A 23,417-nucleotide genomic window follows, 5' to 3' on the forward strand; every position below is an offset into this window, starting at 1 on the left:
ATAAACTGTCTCTCTTTTAACAACCATCATTTATAGTCAGAATTATGGGGGAAAAACTTGTAAGTATGCTGGGAGCTTTATTTCCATTTCTTCTGGATTGTCAGTGCCTAAGCTGGTCAGCCCTGACTGAAAATTGTTTTGAGACGGGCAAGAAGCCCTGAAATCTACTTTGCCACATCTGCTTGTTTCTACTAATGTAGCATGCCACAGAGAAACAAGCACTCCTTTATCCTCGCACTGTTGATTAATGTACTCATTTCAAAGGCCAGAATAGTCTTCGTTATGCAAAATTCACAGTATGTATCCCACATGTATGTGTTTAACTCTCTTTCCACAGGAAAAGAAAGGAAACGTGACTGAAAAACAAAGGCATATTTCTCCAGCAGGATTTCAAGAAGGAAAACCTACCAGGACAACAGCAAAGTTCCCTACACACACAAAAGTGTTTTTGCAGGACTGGTGACCCCATCAGAGTCTTGTTCTCGCTGAGGTTTCCATACAACACTACAACAATGAATTTCCTCCGGAGACGTCTGTCCGACAGTAGTTTTGTGGCAAATCTGCCCAATGGCTACATGATGGACTTGCAGCGTCCTGACAACTCCACAAGCTCCCCAGTTTCTCCTGCCATGGAGAGAAAGCACCCACAACCACCGCAGCCCTCGCAGTCTTCCTCTACTGGCACCAGCATTTTCAGCTCCATCTCCAGTGCCATGAAGCAAACCACACAAGCAGCTGCAGGACTGATTGATCATTCAACAAGTACTACACCACCTGTGGCTCAGAAACCCAAGATCCTCCTGGTTATTGATGATGCACACACAGAGTGGTAAGTCATCATAGCTGTCCCTTTGCCTTCAGCTCCACCATGTTTTGGGGATGGATCTAGGAGGCACAGGGCAACTACTGGGGAATACATAGAACCTTTCACATCTAGATCATCAGCTAGGTTGGATGATCTAGGTTAGATGACCTCCATGACCAGCAGACTAGGCTTTCCTCGAACCTTGTTTAAAAAATGCCATTAATTGGCAAACATCTTGACAGCCTCAATATATGGGCACACACAGAGCATTCTTGGCTTAGTTGGCTTAGCTGAGCTGGCACATCAAACATTGGTCCTAAGAGATTGTAGCTGAAGGTGTTTTAATGACACGGTAAGGAAGTTTGGTTTACTGTCTGTTCCAGCTCTAGAATTAAAAAGGGACTCCTCTCTCTAGCTTTTTCTCTCTCTTTCTCAAGCTCTTCCATGGGTGCAAATTTATTCATAAATTAAAAAAAATTATCCAACTACTACTACCAATAGTAATGACTAGAGCTCACTGGTTGGTCAAGAGTCCTTCACCTGTTTATCATAGTGAATATGGGCAAAAGATTCTCAGGTTCACATAAGCATTAAGTTTGTCTTGTTCCTGCAGATCTTTGTTTACAAACAAAAGCTTGGAAGTATATTTTTTATGATATTTGGTAACAGTGAACTCTTTTTAAAGGGAAGGAGAGCTGAAGGCTTCCGAAATGTTAGAGGAATGTCTCACTGGTTGCAGTGTGCTCCCTTTCAAAGACAGCTGTTTTCAAAAGCTGGAGGAGAGACATGTTTTAGTGAAAACCCAAACCATGTGTTAAGGAGATAGATGCTCATTGTTTTGTCAGCCAGCTTGTCTCAATATAAGCTAACACAGGCAAGGAGACCAAGCTGAAGACCTGGTAGTGAAAGAAGTTGAGTTACTAGATCTTAGCCAGGGGACATTATTTTATGGTTCTTTTCACCCCACTCTACTCTCTAGAAAAGCAGTCACCTTTGGTCTTCTTTACTTTCCCAGGAGCAAGAACACAAGGTGGGACCTGCCTCCCTGGAGGTATCTGCACAAAGTGAAAGTCCTACACTCTGCTTTGCCCCCTTCCCTTACATAAAAGGGGCAGAGACTGAGCACAGCTAGGTCACAGTGCTTCAGCCAGCTTGAATTAGAACAGGGAAAACAGTGGGGTTTTTCTCTAAGGAAAACCAACTTCTTGAGTGAGTGGGAAAGTCCCTGATAAGATGGCAATTATATCAAAAGTTTCATCACATACTGTCTTTTATCGTGCAGCAGCACATTTATTCAGGATAGTGCAATCTGCAACACCATTCTTGTTCAACCCCGATCACTCTTTCCTGCGTGCACTTGTAAGTTTCCCAGCAGGTTCACTGACCTCCATCTCTGCTCAGCCTTTTGCAGTTCCTTTAAGATGCTGCCAGGTGGCAGTCCCCTAACATAGCATCCTCCAGCTGGGGATGGGAGTGCCTGTAATGTGCTGCTCAAGCAGCTGGAGTTTAGCCGGCACTGCCTCGTCCAAACAGTGTAATCAGAGAGGAAAGCCCTAGCTCAAAGGCCAATACAGTTTTTCCTTGAGATTAATGGTGCTGAAGGTAGTCTGGGCAGGGAAGATGATGGGGAGGGGCTGGACTCCGTTGCAGTGTTTTCATGGTTTAACACACATTGCACTCAGTTCCCTAACTTTATATCTCCCAGCTGCTGGACTGTCATGCAGACTTTGTGCTCTGCAAACTGAGCTTGTCCAAGGAGCAGCAGCTGGGAGTTATAAAGAGGAGGTATGGCTACCCATGCTGTCTTCACTCCTCCACTTGTATGTAAGCACTCCCTGTATCCTCCTGTCTTGGCTATCCCTCAGCTGTCTGTAACTCAGAGGTTTCTACACATGATTTCTACACCTTTTCAATGACATAAACGGCAGGATTGGACCCTCAGCAAGTTTTGGTGGCCAGCAGGGTGAAGGAGGCAATTGTCTCCATCTGCTCTGCTCTGAGGCCCCATCTGGAGGACTGCATCTAGGTTTGAGGCCCTCAGTACAGAGCTGCTCAAGCAGGTAAAGAGGAAGATGATCAAGGATGATCAGTGGGCTGGAGCACCTCTCCTGAAGACAGTCTGAGAGAGTTCATCTTGTTTATCTCGGAGAAGGGAAGGCTCTGGGAAGACTTTGTTGCAGCCTTCTAATACTTGAAAGGAGCTTACAAGCAGGAGGGAGACTGACTTCTCACACAGTCTGATAGTGACAGGACAAGGGGGAATGTCTTTAAACTAAAAGAGAATACACTTAAGTTAGACATTAAGAAGAATTTTTTTACTCAGAGAGTGCTGGAACAGGTTGCCCAAAATGACTGTAGAGGTGCTCATCCCTGGAAGTGCTCAAGGCCATGTTGGATGGGAACCTGGGCAGGCTGATCTAGATGTTAGCAGCCCTGCCCATGGCAGGAGGTTGGAACTAGATGATCTTTAAAGTCCCCTCCAACCTAAGCCATTCTCTGAAGTTTTTGTGGTGGAGAACCCCATTCAGTCTTCCCAGCTCTCTGCCTTTCTCCACAGACTTACAGATATCAAATAGTGCTGCATGAAAAGGCTCCCTGCTTTTACTCTATGTCTCATGTTGTGAGGACACTGACCAAAATAGTCATGTGTATTCATCATAGTCTTGTGCCACATGCATGGCATGAAAATACTACCAACCCTTGTGTACCATGGCTTTCTGTAATATGGGCAAAAACACACGCTTAGCCTATAGACTGTCGCAGCCTAAAGGTAATGTGGTCCTTTCTGAAACAGTGCCAGTGCAACCACCCAGCAGATCACAGGGGTGCTGCTAGCAGCTGATTCTCAACTCTCCAGGAAATTCAGGGAACCCTTGACAGCAGTAAAGAGCAGTGGTTCTGTGGATGTTTATTTTTGGTAAAGTATGTCCAAGTAATGTCAGTCATCTTGTTCTCAGCCATTGTGTTAGATAAGCTCAATCTGACCAGACCAAGGCCAATGGCAGCAGCGTTTGCCTTGTGAGGGCACGTCCAAAGAAGTTGATTATCTGGAGATTCTGGCTTGTCCACTCTCCATCAATTATAGAAACACTCCAAGAATATCAAGTGTGAACAACAACAACAACAACAACAACAACCTATTGTCATTCCAGTGCTGGCGACTTGGGTTTTGGAATGAGCATCATGTTTGCAATGCATTTCACTTCTGCCCACTCTTATTCTTGCTACTGTTGAAACCTTTGTCTACTGTTTTCAAGAGAGTGCCCTTTCCTTTTCTATTTTGAACTAGTTAACAAATCTAGAAAAGATCCCCCCCTTGAAAAAAAAAAAAAAACTACTGACATGCTACCCTTATCTTAAGGGCAGGAGTCATCCTCCCTTGCATCAAGTCACACAGTTGACAACAAGGACTAGTTTGCTCAGAGGCAGGAAGAGTGAGAGACAATGGAATCTGCCATTTGATTTATCTTTTCTAAATGAAAACACTTTCTTATAATTGGAGACTGAAGCAATATTGCCAAGCCAGACATTAATTTATCATCACTGTTTGTATTACAGCAGAGGGAAAGAGCTGCAATTAATGGATTGGGACGAGGTGTTGCACAAGTGCATGACGAAATGATCTAACAACCTAAATAGGCGTGTGCATGCTGAAGGCACTTTAAAATGACAAATGGCAATCCTTTCTATTTTTAAGGAGCTGCTCTGTTTCTGATGGCACACTATAGCACTCTGCATATCTTGGAGATCTGGAGGAAGTGAAAAGCACCCAAGAGAATTCATGGCCTGTCTTCCTCTCTAAAATCCTTGCCACTCTTGACAGGTAGCATGCTCTGGTTTATTCCAAAGACAAAGCACTATAAAAATAATGTGAGCTCCACAGAATACCATCAGCTGCTTTCTGCATTAGCAGCAGTAAAAGAAAGATACATGCTGCTAAAAGCAGGGGAACTCACACAGCTTTCTGTTGAAGCAGCAATGCTTGGACAAATTTTCCACCCTTCTCCAAGACTCTGCTCGAGCAGAGAAAGCACACAGCTAATCTGCCCCATGCAGGATGTGTGCAAGAGGAAAGGCACTATCAGTGCAACTCCCTCATGTTCTTGCCTTTGACAGGCAGGCCTCAGAGGCACCACAGAAGTGACAGTATCCATGCACTGACATACTAGAGGAAAGCTCTGTTTCTCCTCAGCCAGTAATGGTGCACATTTCAACTGGGTGCCTCTCTCTAGAAAATGAAGCTGCTCCTCGTACACCAGGGAAGCAGTAACAGTGCTTTGGGAGGCTCCAGAAAATGTATCCACAACCCACCCAGAGCAGCTGCCAGGAAAGGGGAGCTCAGACATGAATACACACGCATGCATGCAAACACACAGCTAAAAGCAGCAAGACCACGAAGGAAGGGGATGGCAGGACTCCATGTAACAGCAGAAGAGCCAACTCCGGCAGCCTGACCTCAGCCAGGAGGAAAGCATCCCACCTCTGGCAACTTCCTTGCTCAAAGCACCCTTAAGTAAAATCATGCTCTTGCCAGATTGAATGTCTCAGCAGATCAAGCAGTATTTAGTACTGTGAATTGTTAACCCACCTCCTCTGCGAAAGTGCTCAGCTTTTGAGCCTAATGCTTGGTGTTTAAACAGATTATTTGGGAAGCGATCAAGCACAGCTAAGGCTTCCATTAACAACATATGCTAAAAACATTGCTTTTTGGACCAGGCAGCATAACAAAGTTGTTCTTGCTGCGTTTGTTACATATCTCAGTTGTATTTGTGAAATACCTCATGACGATTTTCAAAGCCATTGGCATGTGTTATCCAAATTTCAGGCTGTTTCAAGTGCTAACAATGGTTATGCTGTCCTGCACTAAGGCCCTATGTGTGCCCTATGTGATGTGATTTTGTGTGCTAGGATTGTGCCATGCTTCACTGAAAATAAGCTGCTGAGGATATTTTAAGAGATGCAAAGTTGAATTGATTTTTCCTATTTATTTTACAGCCAAATCTGCCTAAGCATATTGTCTCCAAAAATTCAAAAATGAAAGAAGGGAAAAACTATGATTAATACTGAATGAAATCCTCTTAATACATCTGAAATGACTCTTTGCAAAATAATGATGTCTCAACTCAGATCTAATTATGGGCTGACCTGACAGGATTAATGTTTTTCACTTTATGAAGGAAATTATCAACATTTTTTCATTGAAATAAAGCTATTTTTCCTTCTGATCAAACCTTCAATATGTTATTTTTCCAAAAATGTAACTGGTCAAATATAATAGTCTCATAGTAAATTTTAGTAATTTGGGAATTTCTAAGACCTTATTTTTTGCAAAGAACTGCTTTTTAAAGATATTGCATGAGTATCTTGAATGCCACGAGTCATTCCATGCTTTCAGTAGGCTGAAGATGATATGTGAAAGCTCACACCAAGAGGAATATTTCTGTACTTAACTGACTGAAATACAACAGGAAGTTCAGGATTAGCTTTTAAATTTGGACTTCATTGTAATTTATCATTTCTATAACTCATTTTTCTCTTTATAACTCAGAGTTGATACTTCAAGCTTGACCTCATGAATTTGCAGGTTACATTTCAAAACTTGTTAAAATTTCTTGGTAAGAAACCCACGATCATCTAATATGGTGGTAACAGCCTATAATTATGAATTTGTTGCAGAGAGGTAGCCTTATAATATTTCACAAGTTCTGTGCAACTATACAGCTATAACTTTAACAACTAACTACAGAAATGTATGTTTTCAAAAATCTAGCTAAAAGCCTTATATTTGCATTATTTAATGATGTCTAACCAGGACTGAATATTTGTGTTTCTATAATCCACACCAAGTGTGACTTGAGGGCAAAGTTCCATTTTAGGAACAGAGGAGGCATGTTTGTGTTAAACCATGTGTGTGTGTACGTATGCATGCTTGGAAGCAGCATGAAGATTTTCAGAATTAGAAGTAGTCCCTAGCAGGCAGGCATAGGGGTGAAAAAGAGGTAAGACTGTTGGAGGTATTCAATCAGTCACATTTATCACATTGCTTTTCAATCTGTTTTAGGTATATCACCAGCATGTCTGCCTGTATTTTTGTCCTGCATATGCAAAGCAACTTGGGATCTAGTCTTCTTGCATGAAAGGTGATACAGAAATGTAAAGGATTAGTATCATTACAAAAATAGACATAAGGAATATGGAAAACATTCCCCACCAGGTTATAAATATGCTAATGCAAGTCAAATCTGAGACCTTAATTTCTTTACCAGAGATCCTATAAATGCATAGAATTTAACTTCAGAATGTCCTGCCTAGTCCTGTGCATATTAAAAAAATAAAACAACATCCCTCAGATGTGTGGTTCGTGAGACAGATTTCTTCTGCTGGAAGCCAGGAGTTCTTTCTCAGAGTTGTGTGAGTTAGCCTACTTCCCCAGCTCCTAACATTCAGAGAGGGCAGAAAAAGGTTTTCCATTCCAAGGAGGAGCCAGGAAAAAACATTGCACAATCCCCAACAAAATGATACCACCAAACAGCTCCAAGCCATACTATCTAGATTTAGCAAGGCAGAAATGTGCCAGCAATGTACTATTTTGAATACTATGCAAAATAAAATAGCTGTCTCACATTGTGCTTAAAGCACACCTCCCCAGTCCTGTTTGTTGCCAACAGAAATGTGACCATGAGGGCATGTACCCTTTGGAGTGTAGCCTGGGGAGGGAAGACCAACATGGAAGTGTCCTCGCTACCCTGGTGGCTTGAATACAAAAAGACCTGCCCGTAAGTAATCATGTTGCACTCACAAGTGCTGCTTTTCTTGGCCAATTTCTTTGATTATCGTCATGCCATGAGCATGAGGTGGCACAGGAAGATGCTGGGGGGCCAGCACTGTGTGGGACTCTGCAGTTGAAGGAATAGAAAGAGTACCTGAATAATAGTGTCTGTGATTGTTAAAAGTGCTGTTTGTTTGCTGGCACAGACCCCTCCCGAAACCAGGCCTTTGGTTCCATTTGTCAACTCCTAGTCTTGAGAGAAAGGAGGGACCCACAGAAAGAGATGTAAAAACCCCTTCTCCCTTCCGACCCCGAATTTTCCTTTCTGTGTGTGCTCAAGCCAAGAACATACATCTGGCCCTATAGGGTGGGGTCTGGGACCTCACAAAGAATCACAGAATCATAGGATTTGGAAGGAACACCTCTGGGGATCATCTAGTCCAATCCCAAAGGATCTCACCATGAGGAGTTCCTTTATCCCAAAAAAGAACCAACTCCATAGCACCATCAGAGTCTGACACAAACCTCTTCAGGAGGAGGCGTGGAGGTATTTCTTCCTGTGTGATCCCGTAGCTAGTAATGTCCTGGGGGTTGTTTTACAGTAACCAGAGAAGGCTTGACTTGTGGTTGTTCTGAGAAGGTAACAGAGGATCTCTGTTCCCATCAACTTGCCATCAGACCTTGGGCACTGAGAGTGTACCTGTAGTGCAACTGGGCTGGCTCTGGATTAGGTGGTTCCAGCAAGCTAATTTCACCCCATGGAGCCCTGGGACTGGCTATGGCAGCACTGCATCCCAAGCTGGAGCTGAAAGTGCTGTGTAGCTCCTGGCAAGGAATCAGTGTATTCAGGGCTACCTTTTGTCGCATCCTGAATCTTCAGTGTACCTCTTAGTCGCTTCCTCCCTATCTGTAAAATGAGGATCCCCTTCTATTTGCTCTTGGCTCTGGTCTGTTTAACCTGTCATTAAAACTTTGTTATTCAAGATGTGAAAACATACATCTATTATGCTTTTCCATCATCTTCAGCATCCTGAACAACCCGCTAGGATTTATTAGGTACCCTACTTAACAAATATTAACTACTAACCAGCACATCTCAAGCTGATCAATGTGTAAGTCTCTGGGCTGTAGCAGATATAGACAAGAGCTCGAGTAGATTGCAAACTCCAGCACTCACCCCAGTGATTTTTCTTTTCCCTGTGCTCTGGGCAGTCAGGACTTGACTGTCTTAAAAGTCCCTCTTGTTTGCAGCTGGGAATTGCTAAACTGGGGAGAAGTGGGGAAGGCATTGAGGACTGGTCCCTGAAACGAAAACATCCCTTGTTTTTACCCCTGAAGAAAAAAGGGGCATAAATGCACCTCTTCTCCCTCCTCCCTCCCCACTGCTTTTACAGCCTGTTTGGGGGCTGGGGGGGGGGGGTCTGGGCATTCCAGCAGCTGCTGGCCAGTATCCTAGAAACTACCTCCTTTTTCCCAGTCCTGGCCCCTTTTATGAAGGAGACAATGCAGACATACAGTGAGTGCCTTGTGCATCACTTGGGCCCCCAGGCCCTTTGACACAGGGATTTCGTACAGTGGCTAACCCCCAGCGTCTCTCCATGACGTCCCCCCACACCCAATCCTGGGGACACCAGCTCAGCCTTTTCTAAGCTGCTCCAGAAAGAAATGCCATGCTTCGTTTTCCCAAGGGCTTGGGAGAAATATTTGTGATGGAATTTCAAGGGAAATAATTCAGATAATTCTAAAATGTATCCACTGATCCCTTTTGGCTTATTTACCCATGTCTCTTTCTCAGCACTTCTCTCCCTCTTTCTTCCTCCCACTCCCTCAAGCTCCAGGTGAGAAGCGGTCTCCACCCAAAGAGTGGCTTTCCTTCCTTTCATTATTGTGTCTTATCCCAGAGGCACAAACCCAGGGGGACTCAGAGAGAAGGGATTGTCCCACTCTACTCTGTGCTGGTACCGCCTCACCTGCAGCACTGTGTGCAGCTTTGGGCACCACAGTACAACCATAAAACTATGATCTATTATAAAATACTTATTATATTATAAACTGTGGGAACAGCTTTTGAACCACTGCGCTCCTGCAGTCCATTGCTTCAACTCTCATAGTTCCTGGCTGATTCTGATGCTGAGGCCAGTGTTAGGCCTTTTCTAGCACAGAATGCTGTCTAGTGGCACTGTATGTGGGGAAGAGGTCCTCAGGCATCTTCTCCAGCTGATACTTGATAGCTGTACATCTCCTGTTCCTCACCTGTGCAAAGCATTTTCCAGCCTGGCTGAAGTTATGCACTCCCCTGCTGCATCTCTAATGTCTCCATTTCACAAAGATTCAGAGGAAAGTACTGAAGCAGCCCTCTGAGTCAGCTTTGATGTGCTTCTTTGCATCAAAAGAAAAAAAAGCAGAGGGAAGAGAGGAGAAGTAACTCCAGGGGAGATGGCATGAGCTCTGTACAAGCAGTACGTCCGCAATTCCTTTGCTGTGTGTGTATAAATGGCATGGATACAGGGGAGCACAGAGATTTGGGCACCCTCTCATAGCTGCAGTGCAAGTCAGCCTGCTCACAGGTGGGTAACACCAGAGATGTTAACTCCACTGCTGGTATTTGAGTGCCTCACAAGTCTATTAGCAGCCTTGCATCAGTGCTTGCATCTCTTGTTCAGAAGGATGCTTCTCAGGCATCTAAGCAATAAAGTTATAGGTTTTCTGAGAATTTTCTCTCTGATGTATGTAATTCAAGGTAAATTGATCAAACTATCAGTTGGCTTGTTTTTTTCCCTGCTGCTATTCAGGATACGCTCTGTATATAGCAGAAAAAAATGCATATATACTTCCCACAGCCACAGTCACTGAGGAAAAGTGGAACTGTTTCATGGAGCTCTGGAAAACAAGCTTTTATTCTTTCCAAATTACTTCATAAGGAGAGGCATCAGGTTTCCTGTGACCCTGCCACCATTTCAGGCAGAAAGCAGAAGTAATGCCTGATGCCCTTAAACCAGAAAACCTATCCTTTTCTAGGGTATGCAGCTTCCTTGCTGAGAGTTTCAAGGAAAGTTCTCCCCCAGAGAGACAGGACAGGCCTTTGGCTGTTTCTTACTGTGCTTCCTTCCTCCCAGCTGATGTGGCCACCTCTAAATGCATTTCCTAGCACTGTGAATCCCACCCAAGATCTGCTCCTGAGTGTGGCCCAGCAGTTTGCATCAATCAAAACATGTTTACATGCTAATTTGCTGAAATCACCACAACCGTACCACCCCATCTATAACCTGCATTGCCAAATTATAATGCTGTGTTCTACAAGAGTAAACATCTGGTATGCTTTAAAACTAAGAGCTGGACAACTGATCACTGGTCAACACTGAAGGTTGCCTGAGGTGGGCTTATGTGGCTGGTGCTTGTCCCATGCTGGTGGTGCAATGAGGCAGCCTCCACCTCAGGCAATGATCCAATCTGATTGCTGATGGCTGGCTGTGATGGAGATGAAGGAAGACACTTCCAGGCTCCTTAGAAAAGCTTTTGGCTGGTCTTCTGGGTGAGGCTCACAGCTGCATTACAAGCTGCCTAGGTAATCCCATAGCAAGTCACTTCCTGGGCAGAGGAGCCCAGCACCTAGCAGCTCATGTTGATTTAGGGGAGATTCATAGATGTTTTGCACACTGTTCAACCTGCAAGAAGTACCCATGTTTCTGCTGCATCCTCATCAGTCAGCATGTTCTTTCTTTCCTCCATCCATTGCCTGCTGTACTCTTGTAGGGAACAGGTTGTCCAAAATTGTGGATTCCTCATCCTTGGAGGAGTTCAAGGCCTGGTTAAGTGGGACCCAGAGCAACCTGATATGGTGGGTGGCAACACTATCCACAGCTGTGATTCTATAATTTTATGATTCTGTTATTCTATGATTTTCTGACCAGAAGCCCTTTCATGTGCTGTGCAGTACTGACCAAAAATTGTTCCCTCTTGTCATAGAGGAATCATGATGCTTCCACAGCATCAGCAACAATTCTGGTTTACCTAAAATTTCAAGGACTCCAGGGCAAGGCTAAAGCCATTTTTCAATTCAGCATGATAGCCTCTACAGCCCAGGGCTCTGAAACACCGTGAGGAAATTGAAAACATCACTCCATCCATTTCAGAAATGTTTTCAGAATGAAAAGTTTCATTCTTACTCTGGACTGTGTCAAAATGGTGGCCTGACCTAACTATTTGGCTGCAAATTGATCAGCACCTGTGTTCTACAGAGACACTCAGAGCAGGTTAGCCACTTTGAAAGAAAGTGATGTATTGTTTTGGTAACAGATACTTGCCTGAGACACGTAATGAGACAAACTGCATGGAAGGAGGGATAAGAAGGAGAAGAGGTCACATGGTGTCTAACTTGATGTGCCTTGTCCTACTCCAAGGAATCCTGGTGCTGTCTGTGCCCTCTCTGTATCCATGAGCTGAGCCAGTGTTAATAGAACAACAGAATAACAGAATTGAGGTTGGAAAAGACCACTAAGATCATCTAGTCTAACCACTAGCCCATCCCCACCATGCCCTCTAACCATGGCACTCAGGCTACATCATCCACATGTTTCTGGAATGCTTCCAGGTGACTCCACCACCTCCCTGGGCAGCCTGTTCCAATACCTCACCACAAGAGAAAAGGCTTTTCACTGCGTGAAGGGTAATTTCTGGGAGTGGAAGTCTCTTAGCTCCATCTGTGTCAAGCTACAGACCACAGCTAATCACACTTCATTACAAGCTGAAGCAAAGCAGCACCAAGGAGTCTGCAACCAGCTGGTCAGCATAGTGGAGAGGCTATAGAGGGAGGAAGTGTGTCTCATAAATGTGGGTAAGGAGCATATGTTATGAGCGATCTGGGAATAAGACAGGCTTGTACCAGTGAATAGCGTGCCTCAAATTTCAGACCAGTTCCTGTGGGCCCACTTAAATCTTATTCCAGTTTTTCAGAAGTCGCTGGTTCTAGCAATATCCCCTGTACTTAGGAGCTAGGAATATTGCCAGACCCAGCCATACCTCTAGAAATACGATGGAATTATTGAGTGCATTTAGCATTCCTATTTATTGTTAGAGGTGTGATGTCTCAACTTGTCTGGTGAGTTGTTGTTTTTCATACAACGCATAGACTCAAAAGAGGGTAAGAAGTGGCCAGAACTCTGCTAGTTATACTAGACAGGGATAGTTTGAGCCACACTGGGCCACCTGGCTGTTACACCGTTCCTGTACTTACATCCACGTAGAGGTCTTATTAGGACCATGCTGATGGATAGACTGTCTGGGAAGGGAAGCATGGTATAGCCCTCAGATGCCCTCGTTATAACTACATGGAAAACTTCTGACTTTTTTTTTTATATATATCTTTTCCTAATAAAACAAAAAGTTGATTTGGTTTGGAGCCAGGACCACAGAACAAAGCATCTTTACATTTCTCATTGCCGGAGGAGGGGAGAATTCAGTTCAGAACTGGTGCATTTCAGCCATGAGGAAAATTGCCTCCCTACTCTCTCTCCTTTTTTATTGGAACAAATAGACACATAGTAAAAATGTGAGCCAGCTTCTTATTTTGCTAATACTATAAAATAGGGAGTAAAGCCGGCTTCCCTTCATTTTCCTTTACTTTTTTATTCTGCCCTGTCTTTGCCAATTGGAAACAGAACTCAGAGAGTTACTTTGTCTCTGGAAACAAATCTTGCAGGGCTTAACTGTGTTTTCAGCGCTTTTCAAACAGAAGAGATTTTTGGAACCTACATGATCTTCCTGAAATTTTGGGGGGTCTGAGAAAATGATCTATGTTCATGTTTTCTTATGTGAAGCTTGTTTTCTGAGGAGAAGAACTGGGGAGAAATAGAATCATAGAATCGTTTGGGTTGAAAGGGACTCTTAAAGGTCATCTAGTCTAACTCCTCTGCAATGAACAGGAACATCTACAGGTAGATCAAGGTGCTCAGAGCCCCTCCATCCTGACCTTGTGTGTCCAAGGAAGGGGCATCCACCACTTCTCCGGACAACCTGTGCCTCAGCAAATATCCACAGAGGAAATTCTATTGGCAATCTCCCTGCTGACTGATCGACATAACAAGCATCGTAATACAATAAAAAGACTAAAATTGTCTGCCTTTTTCCTATGCCAGTGCAAATGTCAGCTTTTTCCTCTCTGAAAGTGCTCTGTGGTCTATCTTGCATAGGCAGCTGGGAGAAGAAGTGATGGGAGGCACAAAGAAATGTTCCTTCTTGCACTATTCAGCTGGAAAACAAACAACATTTCTCAGGTCAGGAGATCCTACATTCAAGACACTATAGATGAGTATACAATTTCTCTAAATTAGTAATAGAAAGATAGGCAGAGGTAAAGCAACTCTTCAGTGAGTGAGCAAGAGAGAAAGCTTTACAAAATAGTTTGATGCCATGCCTTGCTTTGTTCTCCTTTTACAGAATAGAGATCGGGTATTAAATGAGATTAGTGAGGAATCATTGATTAGTGCTGTTGCTCTGGAAAAGATTATGAGAACATGTGGTTTTCAGTTTGAAAATAAAATGAAAAAGTCACAAGCCTTGAAGGAACTTTCCAATGTGGTTTTCATCTGGCTTTCATCTCCACTGTTTCTCCTGGAGAACAGAAGGCTGAAGAAGATGTGAATTAGGAAAACATGCCATGACCCGGATGAAAAGTCTTCAGCAAAAATGGAACTGCTGAAGCAAAATAGTATGCAGTAGAGCTACAAAGTCTCTTAACCATGCCCATATCTCTGATTTCTTCTACAGGGCCAAGTATTTCCAGGGGAAGAAGGTGAATGGAGAATTTGATATCCGTGTGGAGCAGGTCAGTGACAACTTACCTGTAAGAAATGTGTGTGGGCAGAGCTGAGGTGTCAACAACAGACAGTCTGTGGATTTTCTTCAAGAGAAGAAAGGATCTGGGCACAAGTTTTAACACTTGTCCATTTTAGTCGATGATGTATGACCTAAGTGAAAATACCCTACCTTCTCTCTCTGTCTTTGCAGAATCAGTCACTAATTCAACTTAAAATTAAGTTTTCCATTTTGGTGATGGAACTATCATTTCTTCCATTGGAAGACTACCTCACAGTTCCATATGTGTGTCTGTAAAAGTGAAAAGCCAGTACACAGAAGTGCATCTTAGTGATGTTATATTCCACGTGTGTGTTATTGAAGTCTTCCAACTTATTCTGATTTAAGTCTAAAAGTTTTGGTTTCCATATGCAAAATAACTGCACACAGCAAAATCTCTTCAGCATTGACTGATGTGCTGAGTGTGATTGTCACAGCAGAAATGATTGTTAATAACCATGCAGGTGCCTAATTTGAAGGCAGGCATAGTAAGAGAGATGTAGAACTGAGCCTGTGATTGTGAAGAAATCGTGTGCTTGCTTTTTTTTACTTTAGGGCTGTAAAACTACTTGGATGGGTAAAGAAAGCTGGTGAATGTTTGAATGACCTGGTATTCTCTGTCTTTATAAATCTGGAGATTCTGTGTCATATATGTGGATGTGCATATGTGTTTATATAAAAATACTCGTGGAGTGGTTTTGAAGACTTTCTCAAGATCCAGTATCTGTGACAAGTTGTTCCTTCTCTTTTCAAAGGGATATTGTCCACTTGCCTAAGGCTGTGCATGTGGATGCACAGTTTGATCAAAATCTGTGCCTAGGACAGAAAGGTTAGCAGGTCATCTTTTGCAACTGTGATATACGAATGCTTAATTTTCCTCTTTTCATTTGTTCTTGCTTCAGATACCCACACATCATTACTTCAATCAGAAATATAGTTTGTCTTAGGAGAATTTTTTGTACTTTATAGGAAGAAACTCTTGATTTGAAAAGCTAAGTAACAGAACAGTTTAAATGACATAAAAACATGTAAATAAAACTGAACATTCAAATGTTCAGTAGTCTTGAAAAAAGATCATATTGGGAAAAAAGAACTACCCTATTTTTTTCTGACATAATATTTTGCTGTTCTTCTAGAATGCTCAGTATTTGGTTTAAACTGAAGAAAGATTCTGTCTTGCTGCTTTCCTTTTCCACCTCCATCTCTATTACATCTTCTTTCTTGGTGAATCATTTTGGAAGGTTGGGGCATGGGGGAAGCAGAGAAGGAAAACAGGAATATTTTTTTAAGTCAAAACATCACTTATTTATAATGGAGTAGCAGCACTGAAAACTGCACAGCTCTCTCTCAGCAGTGGGAAGTCAGTTATCTAATCTGGTTAAGCTCCCCTACCAGCTCTCTGAGCTGCCTCTCCCCCTTGGCTGTTGTTTGAGGAATGCAAGACATATGTGATCATGCTGTCTCGCTGTCTGTCCCCCACACCCAAAACTGTGGAAGACATTGGCTGATTTCAGCTGAATTTGAGAAACAGGCAGAAGTTTCAAAATATTAAGTTTCAACAAGTTCCTTCAGCAGAGGTTCAGTTCCTATTAAACACTGGATAACCCACAGGGAAGAAACTGTGAAGTACCATCCAGCTGCTTAGGGAGCTACTTTTATAAGACTCGGCTTGTATAAAAATAGGTTTTATGGACTCTTGAAGAGGGTTTTCTGTTTGTTTACTGTAGAGATGAACTGAATAACCTCAGTGCTACTTCCAGGCCCTTGGTCTTCAGCTGATCACTAACCATTAGCATTAAAAAGAGACAGTAGACTCTATGGGCACACCTGGTTGCCAGTGAGTAGGAGAAGGAGCTGTCAGGGACACTGCAACCAATGTATATGTGTAGCTTCTACTTTCTTCTTCTGTTCAGTTGAAATGAATGTGAGGGCTGACTTTTTTCCCATCTTTTCTTCTTCTCTTCTAATCTTCATCACGATGTCCAAAATTTATTTATTTGCCTTAGAGGCTGCAGAATTTGTTGTCACCCACCCCTAACTGAAACTCAGGGACACAACTTCATTTTCAGGTATGTCAAGCTGAGTGCTGGGGTGCTGGGAAGCAACCATAGTCCTGGAAGGATGCAGGAGAAAACAAAACATAGGAAGCCAATCTGTTAAGTGAAAGAGAAATCAAATGCCATTGGTTGTACAGGGGTTTTAGTCTTGGGCCTCAGAGAAGCAGTGGGCATGAATGACTCTTATTCTAAACTATCAGATGGAGTCTGAGGGTGGTAACAGTTAAGTATTTTCAAGTAAAACTAGTGCTGGCACAAAGAAGACTGGATGACATTGCTAAGTCATGTCTGATGCTAATCCACAGATAGAAATATAGTGCAGCTCTGCAGCTTTCTCTCCTTAGCCCACCAACACATCTCCAGCCTATTCCTGCAAGATTTTTTTTCCCAAAACAAACAGAGGAGTTAATTTGGTGTAAGTCCATTTAGGAGACCATTTAGCAGGGCAAGTATGATGTATTTATAAACAAAATATTTCCACTCAGAGAAACACATAATTTGATTTAGGCATAAAACATAAGTTTGCACAAGGCAAAACTTCTGTGTAAATGCTCTCTTGAATTCAGGCCCCATTTGCTTTGGAGACAGTTTCCATTAAGTTGTCATTATCTGGGTATTTTTTTCACTACACATCCTTTTGTAGCATCAGTAGTCATTCCTGAAACTGAACAAAACACTGATAGGTAACTGAAAATCTCTTTGACCTATTCCCATTTAAATCCTGATGGTTTAAGTCTTACTCAGTATGGGTTTAAGCTTTCTCAGTATAGCTGAGTCTAAAAATACTATTCCTAGTTTATGCTTAAAATAAGATCATTAAATTTTGATCCATGCTGTTGCTTTTACTTGCCTTATGATTTCTGGCTTTGGGAACTGCAGGGTATACATCTGCAGCTCTTTCCCTCTAGAAATAGAACAGCTAGTGAATTTTTTTTAGAAATGAAAGGTTTGATTATATAAAATGGATATATGGTTAAGCTCAGCATTAAGAAGAAATATAAATGCCACCGGACTTGGCAACACTGCTTTTAGTCTCTCTGGAAATTAATTCTGCGTTTATCTTCTCAGACCATCTTTCTCCTTCACTAGCCAGGGGACATGAGGCATTAGGAAATGCAGTCTACTTGGGAGGAGAAGGAATTGTACTGTAGGCTTTACACTCTTTGATTTTCCATCACTGAAGGCAACTGGTACTAATTCAGCATCTCTACCACCACCTTCTCTGCCTTGTCCCACTGAAAACCAAACTGTGCATTCTATAAGGATTTCATATGACCCTTGGATTTCCCATATGGATCATAAAATGTCCTGGGTTGGGAATCTCCTTGTGGGTTATGCTTGCTCCATGTGCAAAGAGCATACTGTATGGTTGTGTGTCACCAGCAGAAGATGGAAGGAGAGTTGGAGCAGAGGCCTGGACAACCACAGCTCCATCAGCCAAACCATGACACTGTGGGCAGTGGTCATATCCCACATCTAGGATACAGATGCCCACGAACAGGATATGTGCAGAGTAGGAGATGTGCACAGGGATGACTGTGGAGACCTGACTCATGGCAGCAAACAGAAAGAGTTAGCTTGCTTATCCTGACAAAATGGACAGATGCTAAAGGAGACATGACTCCTTTTAGTAAATGCACCAGTTTAAGAAAGGGTTTTGTGACACAGTACTGACAACAGCAAGGGCTTGAATCCTGTGGGTCTGGTGGTCATCTTTGGTCCTGTGTCCTGCACTGACTGAAGAAAGTACGAGAGGAAAGAGGAGAGAACAGACCTAACTAGCAACAGCAAGCAGCACTTCTGCCAGTCTGAGTACCTTTCCTTTAGATATTTGCTAAAGGCACTTCAGTGCACTCAGAAAAAGTCTTTCCTGGAATTAGCTAACAGATTGTCTCTGATGAGGCCAAAAGACTTATCTAAATTTTGATTCCTGTTGTCTGTCCACCCGTCTTCTTCCCACCATTTCCTGCTGTGACGAGGTGGGTCCGTCTCTCTGTCTGACATGCATTCTTCTTGCACAGCTCATTCACTCGTTACCACTGCCTGGTTTATTTTCAGGGAATGATTATTCAGTGAACTCCTATGTACATGCTTCTGGAAAAGTATTGTGGTATAGATTATGACTTCATTGGCAACATTGTCAGGAAAAAGTTGTACTTGGCTCATACAGAAGATAATTGCAATACAGATCATGTCTTCTATTTCCATTGTACCTCTCATCCTAAAACAATGTTTTCATGTGTGACTTGAAGTGGTCCTTTCAAAAGGTAGAGTTCGATAGGACTACGTGTGACAGTGTGAATTAGTTTCTCATGAAACAACTGTATAATTTTTATTCATTACATATTCATTACAAGTTGTGGGTTGGGTTGTTTTGGTTTGTTTTTTCCAACTGAAAGCCAGAAAGCTGTTCAAGAACAGTAATAGCAGTTCTCATAACTTTGCCACATACAAGCATTCATAAACCGCGAATAAAGGGAATTGGAAAAATAGGAAGAATGACTTGAAATCATTAAATAGATTCAAGGGTTGGTTTTTTTTTTTCATTTTCCAATTGTTTTTGGAGGCTTACAGAGTTCATGCATTTGATCTATATCCTGGGATCAAAAGGTTTAGAAATGTGTTTTTACTAACTAGAACTCCAATTTTCAAGCAGTCACATGATTTCTGAAAAGACAGTTTAAGAGGCCAAATGCCATCAGGGTGAATGCTCCAAACAGCACTCACGCAGATCAAGGCATGGGGACCTTCACCCATGTCGTGTAGATTAGGAGCACACATCCTGAATTTGCGCTTTGCCAGGAGCAGTTCCCCTTAGAGCTGCACAGGAGTGTGTGTGTCCCTCTCTGTTGGACCTCTCCATGCTTTTCTCCCAGGTAACAGCCCCAGTACTTGGTGCAGGGTCAACCCCAAGGGACAATGTCTCAGCAAAGAGACACAGAGAATGAAGTGATAACTAATCTCCAATTCTGCATGCATGCATGCACCAAGTATGTACTGCCTTAGCCCCTCCTCTTCCCCTCACTCACATCCAGATGATCTGCTCACTTTTCTGCCTGTGTAGGGATTAGGGACTGCTTACCTCCCCCGTGAAATGCTTGTAATGGTTGTAGTGAAATGTGCTGTTCCTGGAATGCAGTCTGGCGTCTGCCGAAGTCTGTCTTTCCTTATACATATTGGAAGGTCCACCAAAAAATGAAGCATAAAATCCGCTGAGGAATGTATGTGATTCGATTAGACATTAGTAATTCCTCATCCCAAGTGCCCAAGTCGTGACACAAACTAGCCTGTTACTCTGACTGCATTTCATGTCACAGGGCAGGGGAACAAGAATATATCCATAATGATAATTGGTGAGGAGGTTCAAGAGCAAGCCTAGGAAAGCAGAGGGCTTTGTTCAGAGGCTGTTTGTGTAGCACAGTTGTTTGAGGTATGAGACAGACAGTCTCAAATAGACTGGTCAAGAATATTTGGGGAGATGGATGGTGATTTCCAGATGGAGAGCTGGCTGTAGAGGGAACAAAAAATATGGAACAACAGCAGTCATCTTGCTCAGACTGTCTCCCTTGCGATCCTGCCTAGTATTTAATTAATACCACATTAATCGACTCTCCTTGTCAGTTAATTCCCAGAGCTCCAGACATCCAGTGACAGCAGGCTGGGAACAGGAAGTCCATTGGAAAGGATATAGCAAGATCAAGACCCAGATCTGAAGCGTGTGTGCGACCACCACAGGAATAGTGGAGGAGAAAAGGAGCTCAGGCAGACAGGTTGAGTGTGCATGCCTCACCAACACAGGGATAGTGCCAAGGTAACCAGCCTTCTCAGGCCTATTTGGAGGTGGACCACCATCAGTGGGTAGGCAAGAGCCTGGGAAACCGAGGATCAAGTCAGGGAGCACAGCGGCCTCCCAGAAGACCACTGTTCCCTTGCAGAAGGTTGGGGTCTAACACCGTGCTGGAACATAAGAACAGGAGCCACTTTTGTAAGGCAATGATCAGATCTCAATTAAAAAAACACGGCAAAAACTTGAGCTGTCACAATCCAAGAACATTGTGGTCCCAACAGAGAGGAATCCAGTGACAGCAACATTTACCACTGTGTTGCTAAACACCACCTACAAGAAAATCTTACAGGAATGAGGTTGTTCTGTCTAAGAAAAATAAATAAATAAATAAATAGGTAAATAAATAAAAGGGTAACTTCAAGCCTTCAACTTCTGCAGTGGGCTTAAGAAATCAAGAGAAATTCGGGTTAAACTTCTGGAAAACTTTCCAAGATTGTTATAGCACAGATTGTCTAAAGAGGATCATTGCACATGGAAGAATTTTTCTGTAGCATCTGCACACAATGGCAGAGGTAGAACTAATCCTGCCTTAGGAAGGAGAAACAGTTTGCATGATATCTTGAAGTCCTTCCACCCCAATTCTGCAAAAAATATTTTAAATCTAGCCTGAACATTTGTATCCGAGGAATCTTTAAAATCTATGGCCTCTTTGTTTTATTCTCAGCAAACAGAAACCCTAAAATATCTCAACAGAAAGATCTTCAGTATCTAGAGAACACTAATGGGACAAACTGAGAGTAGCTTGAGACTGAGTCCAAGTGAACTGGAGAGATTTGTGATTCCAAATACTTGAAATAATAGGCATTTTTTAATAGAATAGTCCTTTCAAATCTGAGACTCGCAAAGGTACAAATATACTCCCAGGCCCACAGTCTGTATTACATTATCATAGAAAATAGGTTGTGTCACATTTGTCACACGTGGTTCTCTCTTGTTCTGAATGTTTTTGCAGCCACTGGCACCGTTTGCAAAGCAAGTATAAAACACCATCTGGCTAATGTTTTGCTGCCTTATACTTGATGAGTCCTAATATGAGTAACTCTTCAAGGCAATGGAGAGCTGCACTATCCTGTTCTGTGCATAGTTACCTGTCACAATCTGCATGGGCTGCTTTCTTTGTCTGCAAGGTAAGAGCAGGCTGGGGATGATCTCAGACTTAAAATCCCAGCCAGGGGAAGTCATCAGGCTACAAAACCCACAAAGTTAAAAATACAGGGAGCATTGGAAAATCAACAGGAAACAATTTCTGCTGACTGAAATTTTCAGCCTTCTTCCAAACGCCGTCTAGCAGCAGACTGTCAGATGGGACAAAGCATAAGAGCAGCAGTGGTCCTTAACTTAGTCTGTTAAAACAGAAGTGGATGCCAGGGGAAGGTTAGGACTCAGCTGTGGTTGCATATTGGAGTTGTTTTGGGGCTGGGGTTGTGCAGAGCCCTGCAAACCCTTTCTCTGCTCCTTAATTCTTGCCAGGGTGCCCAGTACAATGGTTGCCAGCCAAAGGGGATTTCTCCCTTTCTTCTGGCTCTTGACATAAACAGGCCTGAAATTGGTCCTGGCAGTTTGGTATGAAGTACTTACCAGCTCAGAGGGTTCTCAAGCCTGTTTGGATGTCAGGTGTCTGAGCATGGCTTTGTTTGGTCTGACTGCTGCGGAGCAACGCCTGTCAGGCTGACTTAGTTTGGCTGTATATGAGGAATGCCCATTTTCACTCCTGGCAAATCCAAATGTTAGAACAAAACCACTTTGGAAGAAGAGCATAAAAACCATGAAAACACAAGCCCAAAACTTACCTCTCTAGAGCTGGCTTTCATGTTGGATGAGATGTCCCTCAGCTGCATAAACTGAAGGTGCAAAGTAACATCCTAAGTGGGACAACTCTGAGGAATAGACAGCCACAGAGGTGGGAAACACATCCTTTCCTTTCCCCAGCTTACTAAGCCCACGTATACGCTAGCAAGCAGATGTGTTATATTGCACTCTCATCAGACACCCTGAGGACATTATGGATAGTACCGAAGGCATCTCCTCTCCTTGAATTTGTTCAAGGTGAACTAATCCCTATATCTATTGAGATTTTCAAACATTTCAAATGCAGATGACTTTTGAAATACATATTTTCTTCTCTCTGATCCATTATAATCTCTGAAGATCAACTAACCTAAGCGGTATGTCTGCAGCTAAAACAAAGGCCATGCAATCTCATAAGAGAAGGCCAGCAAGTCACATGAACCCACTACCTGTGTGTGTGTGTGCATGAAATAAGATTTTATTCTTGGCAACAGGAATTTTCCCCCTCCTTCTGTTATAACTGGGAGTTACAGTGATGTAAGATCATGTAAGGGTGTTGCTTTGAAAAGTTTACACAGGGCTGCAGACATGAAATTTCATTACATCATCAGGTTACCAATCTACAGTCACTGCTTTAAAATTACACAGATTATATAAAATGAAAGTTGGAAGTGATTTTTTCATTTATCGTCTGGCCTACAAATCTTTACAGGTGCACCAGTTCTCCATCTACAAGCTTTTTCCATGAGGACAAAACATGTTTTTTTTTCTTTTTTACTATTTTTGGTGGGTTTTCTTCTGTGTGAAAGTTGTTCCTGGCACTGTCTTGCAGTTCCAACTAGTAGAAATTTCAGAAGAATATTAGATACTGCAAGGATCTCAATAAAATCACAAGGATTAGCAACGCCACGTTAGCGCTCTGTTATTAAGTAGCCACAAGTTAGAAGATGATTAACTGCTGCCCAGTCCCCACAAAACTAATTCTGAAAGAAAGTCATTAGTGAGAAGGGGAAAATTATCTGTTGAAAGAGAAGAAAACAAATACAAACAAATACAAATTTCTGTCTGGAAAACTGAAATCTGATTATTTATAAACATAGGTAAACCACAGCTTGATCAGGCAAGCCCAGTAGTTCTGGATCCATAAGGATGTGTTTGCATCATGATGGGAAGCAAAATACTGTATGGTGCACCAGTGAAGACAATAAATGAACAGGTTATGCAAGTCTGAGATCTATTCACTTGCCTCATAAAGGACAATTTTAGGGTTTGGAGCCCAAGTCTTGTGCAGAGCAGCTA

The 23,417-nt window shown here is 42.7% G+C and overlaps 1 protein-coding gene across 2 annotated transcripts in view; it reads left to right on the forward strand.

The window, feature by feature from the left end:
* Nucleotides 1-512: 512 nt before the first annotated feature.
* The window catches only part of SYN3 (synapsin III), a 175,146-nt gene continuing 152,241 nt past the window's right edge, over nucleotides 513-23,417 (forward strand). For both annotated transcript variants that reach the window (XM_042837827.1, XM_042837826.1), the window contains exons 1-2: nucleotides 513-829; nucleotides 14,340-14,397. In XM_042837827.1, coding sequence (XP_042693761.1) covers nucleotides 513-829; nucleotides 14,340-14,397 — 375 coding nt within the window. The remainder of the gene's footprint in view (nucleotides 830-14,339; nucleotides 14,398-23,417) is intronic.

This window comes from Centrocercus urophasianus, unplaced genomic scaffold, assembly GCF_019232065.1.
Source record: "Centrocercus urophasianus isolate 14NV4802_14NV808 unplaced genomic scaffold, USGS_Curo_1.0 seq_73, whole genome shotgun sequence".
Classification (NCBI taxonomy): domain Eukaryota; kingdom Metazoa; phylum Chordata; class Aves; order Galliformes; family Phasianidae; genus Centrocercus; species Centrocercus urophasianus.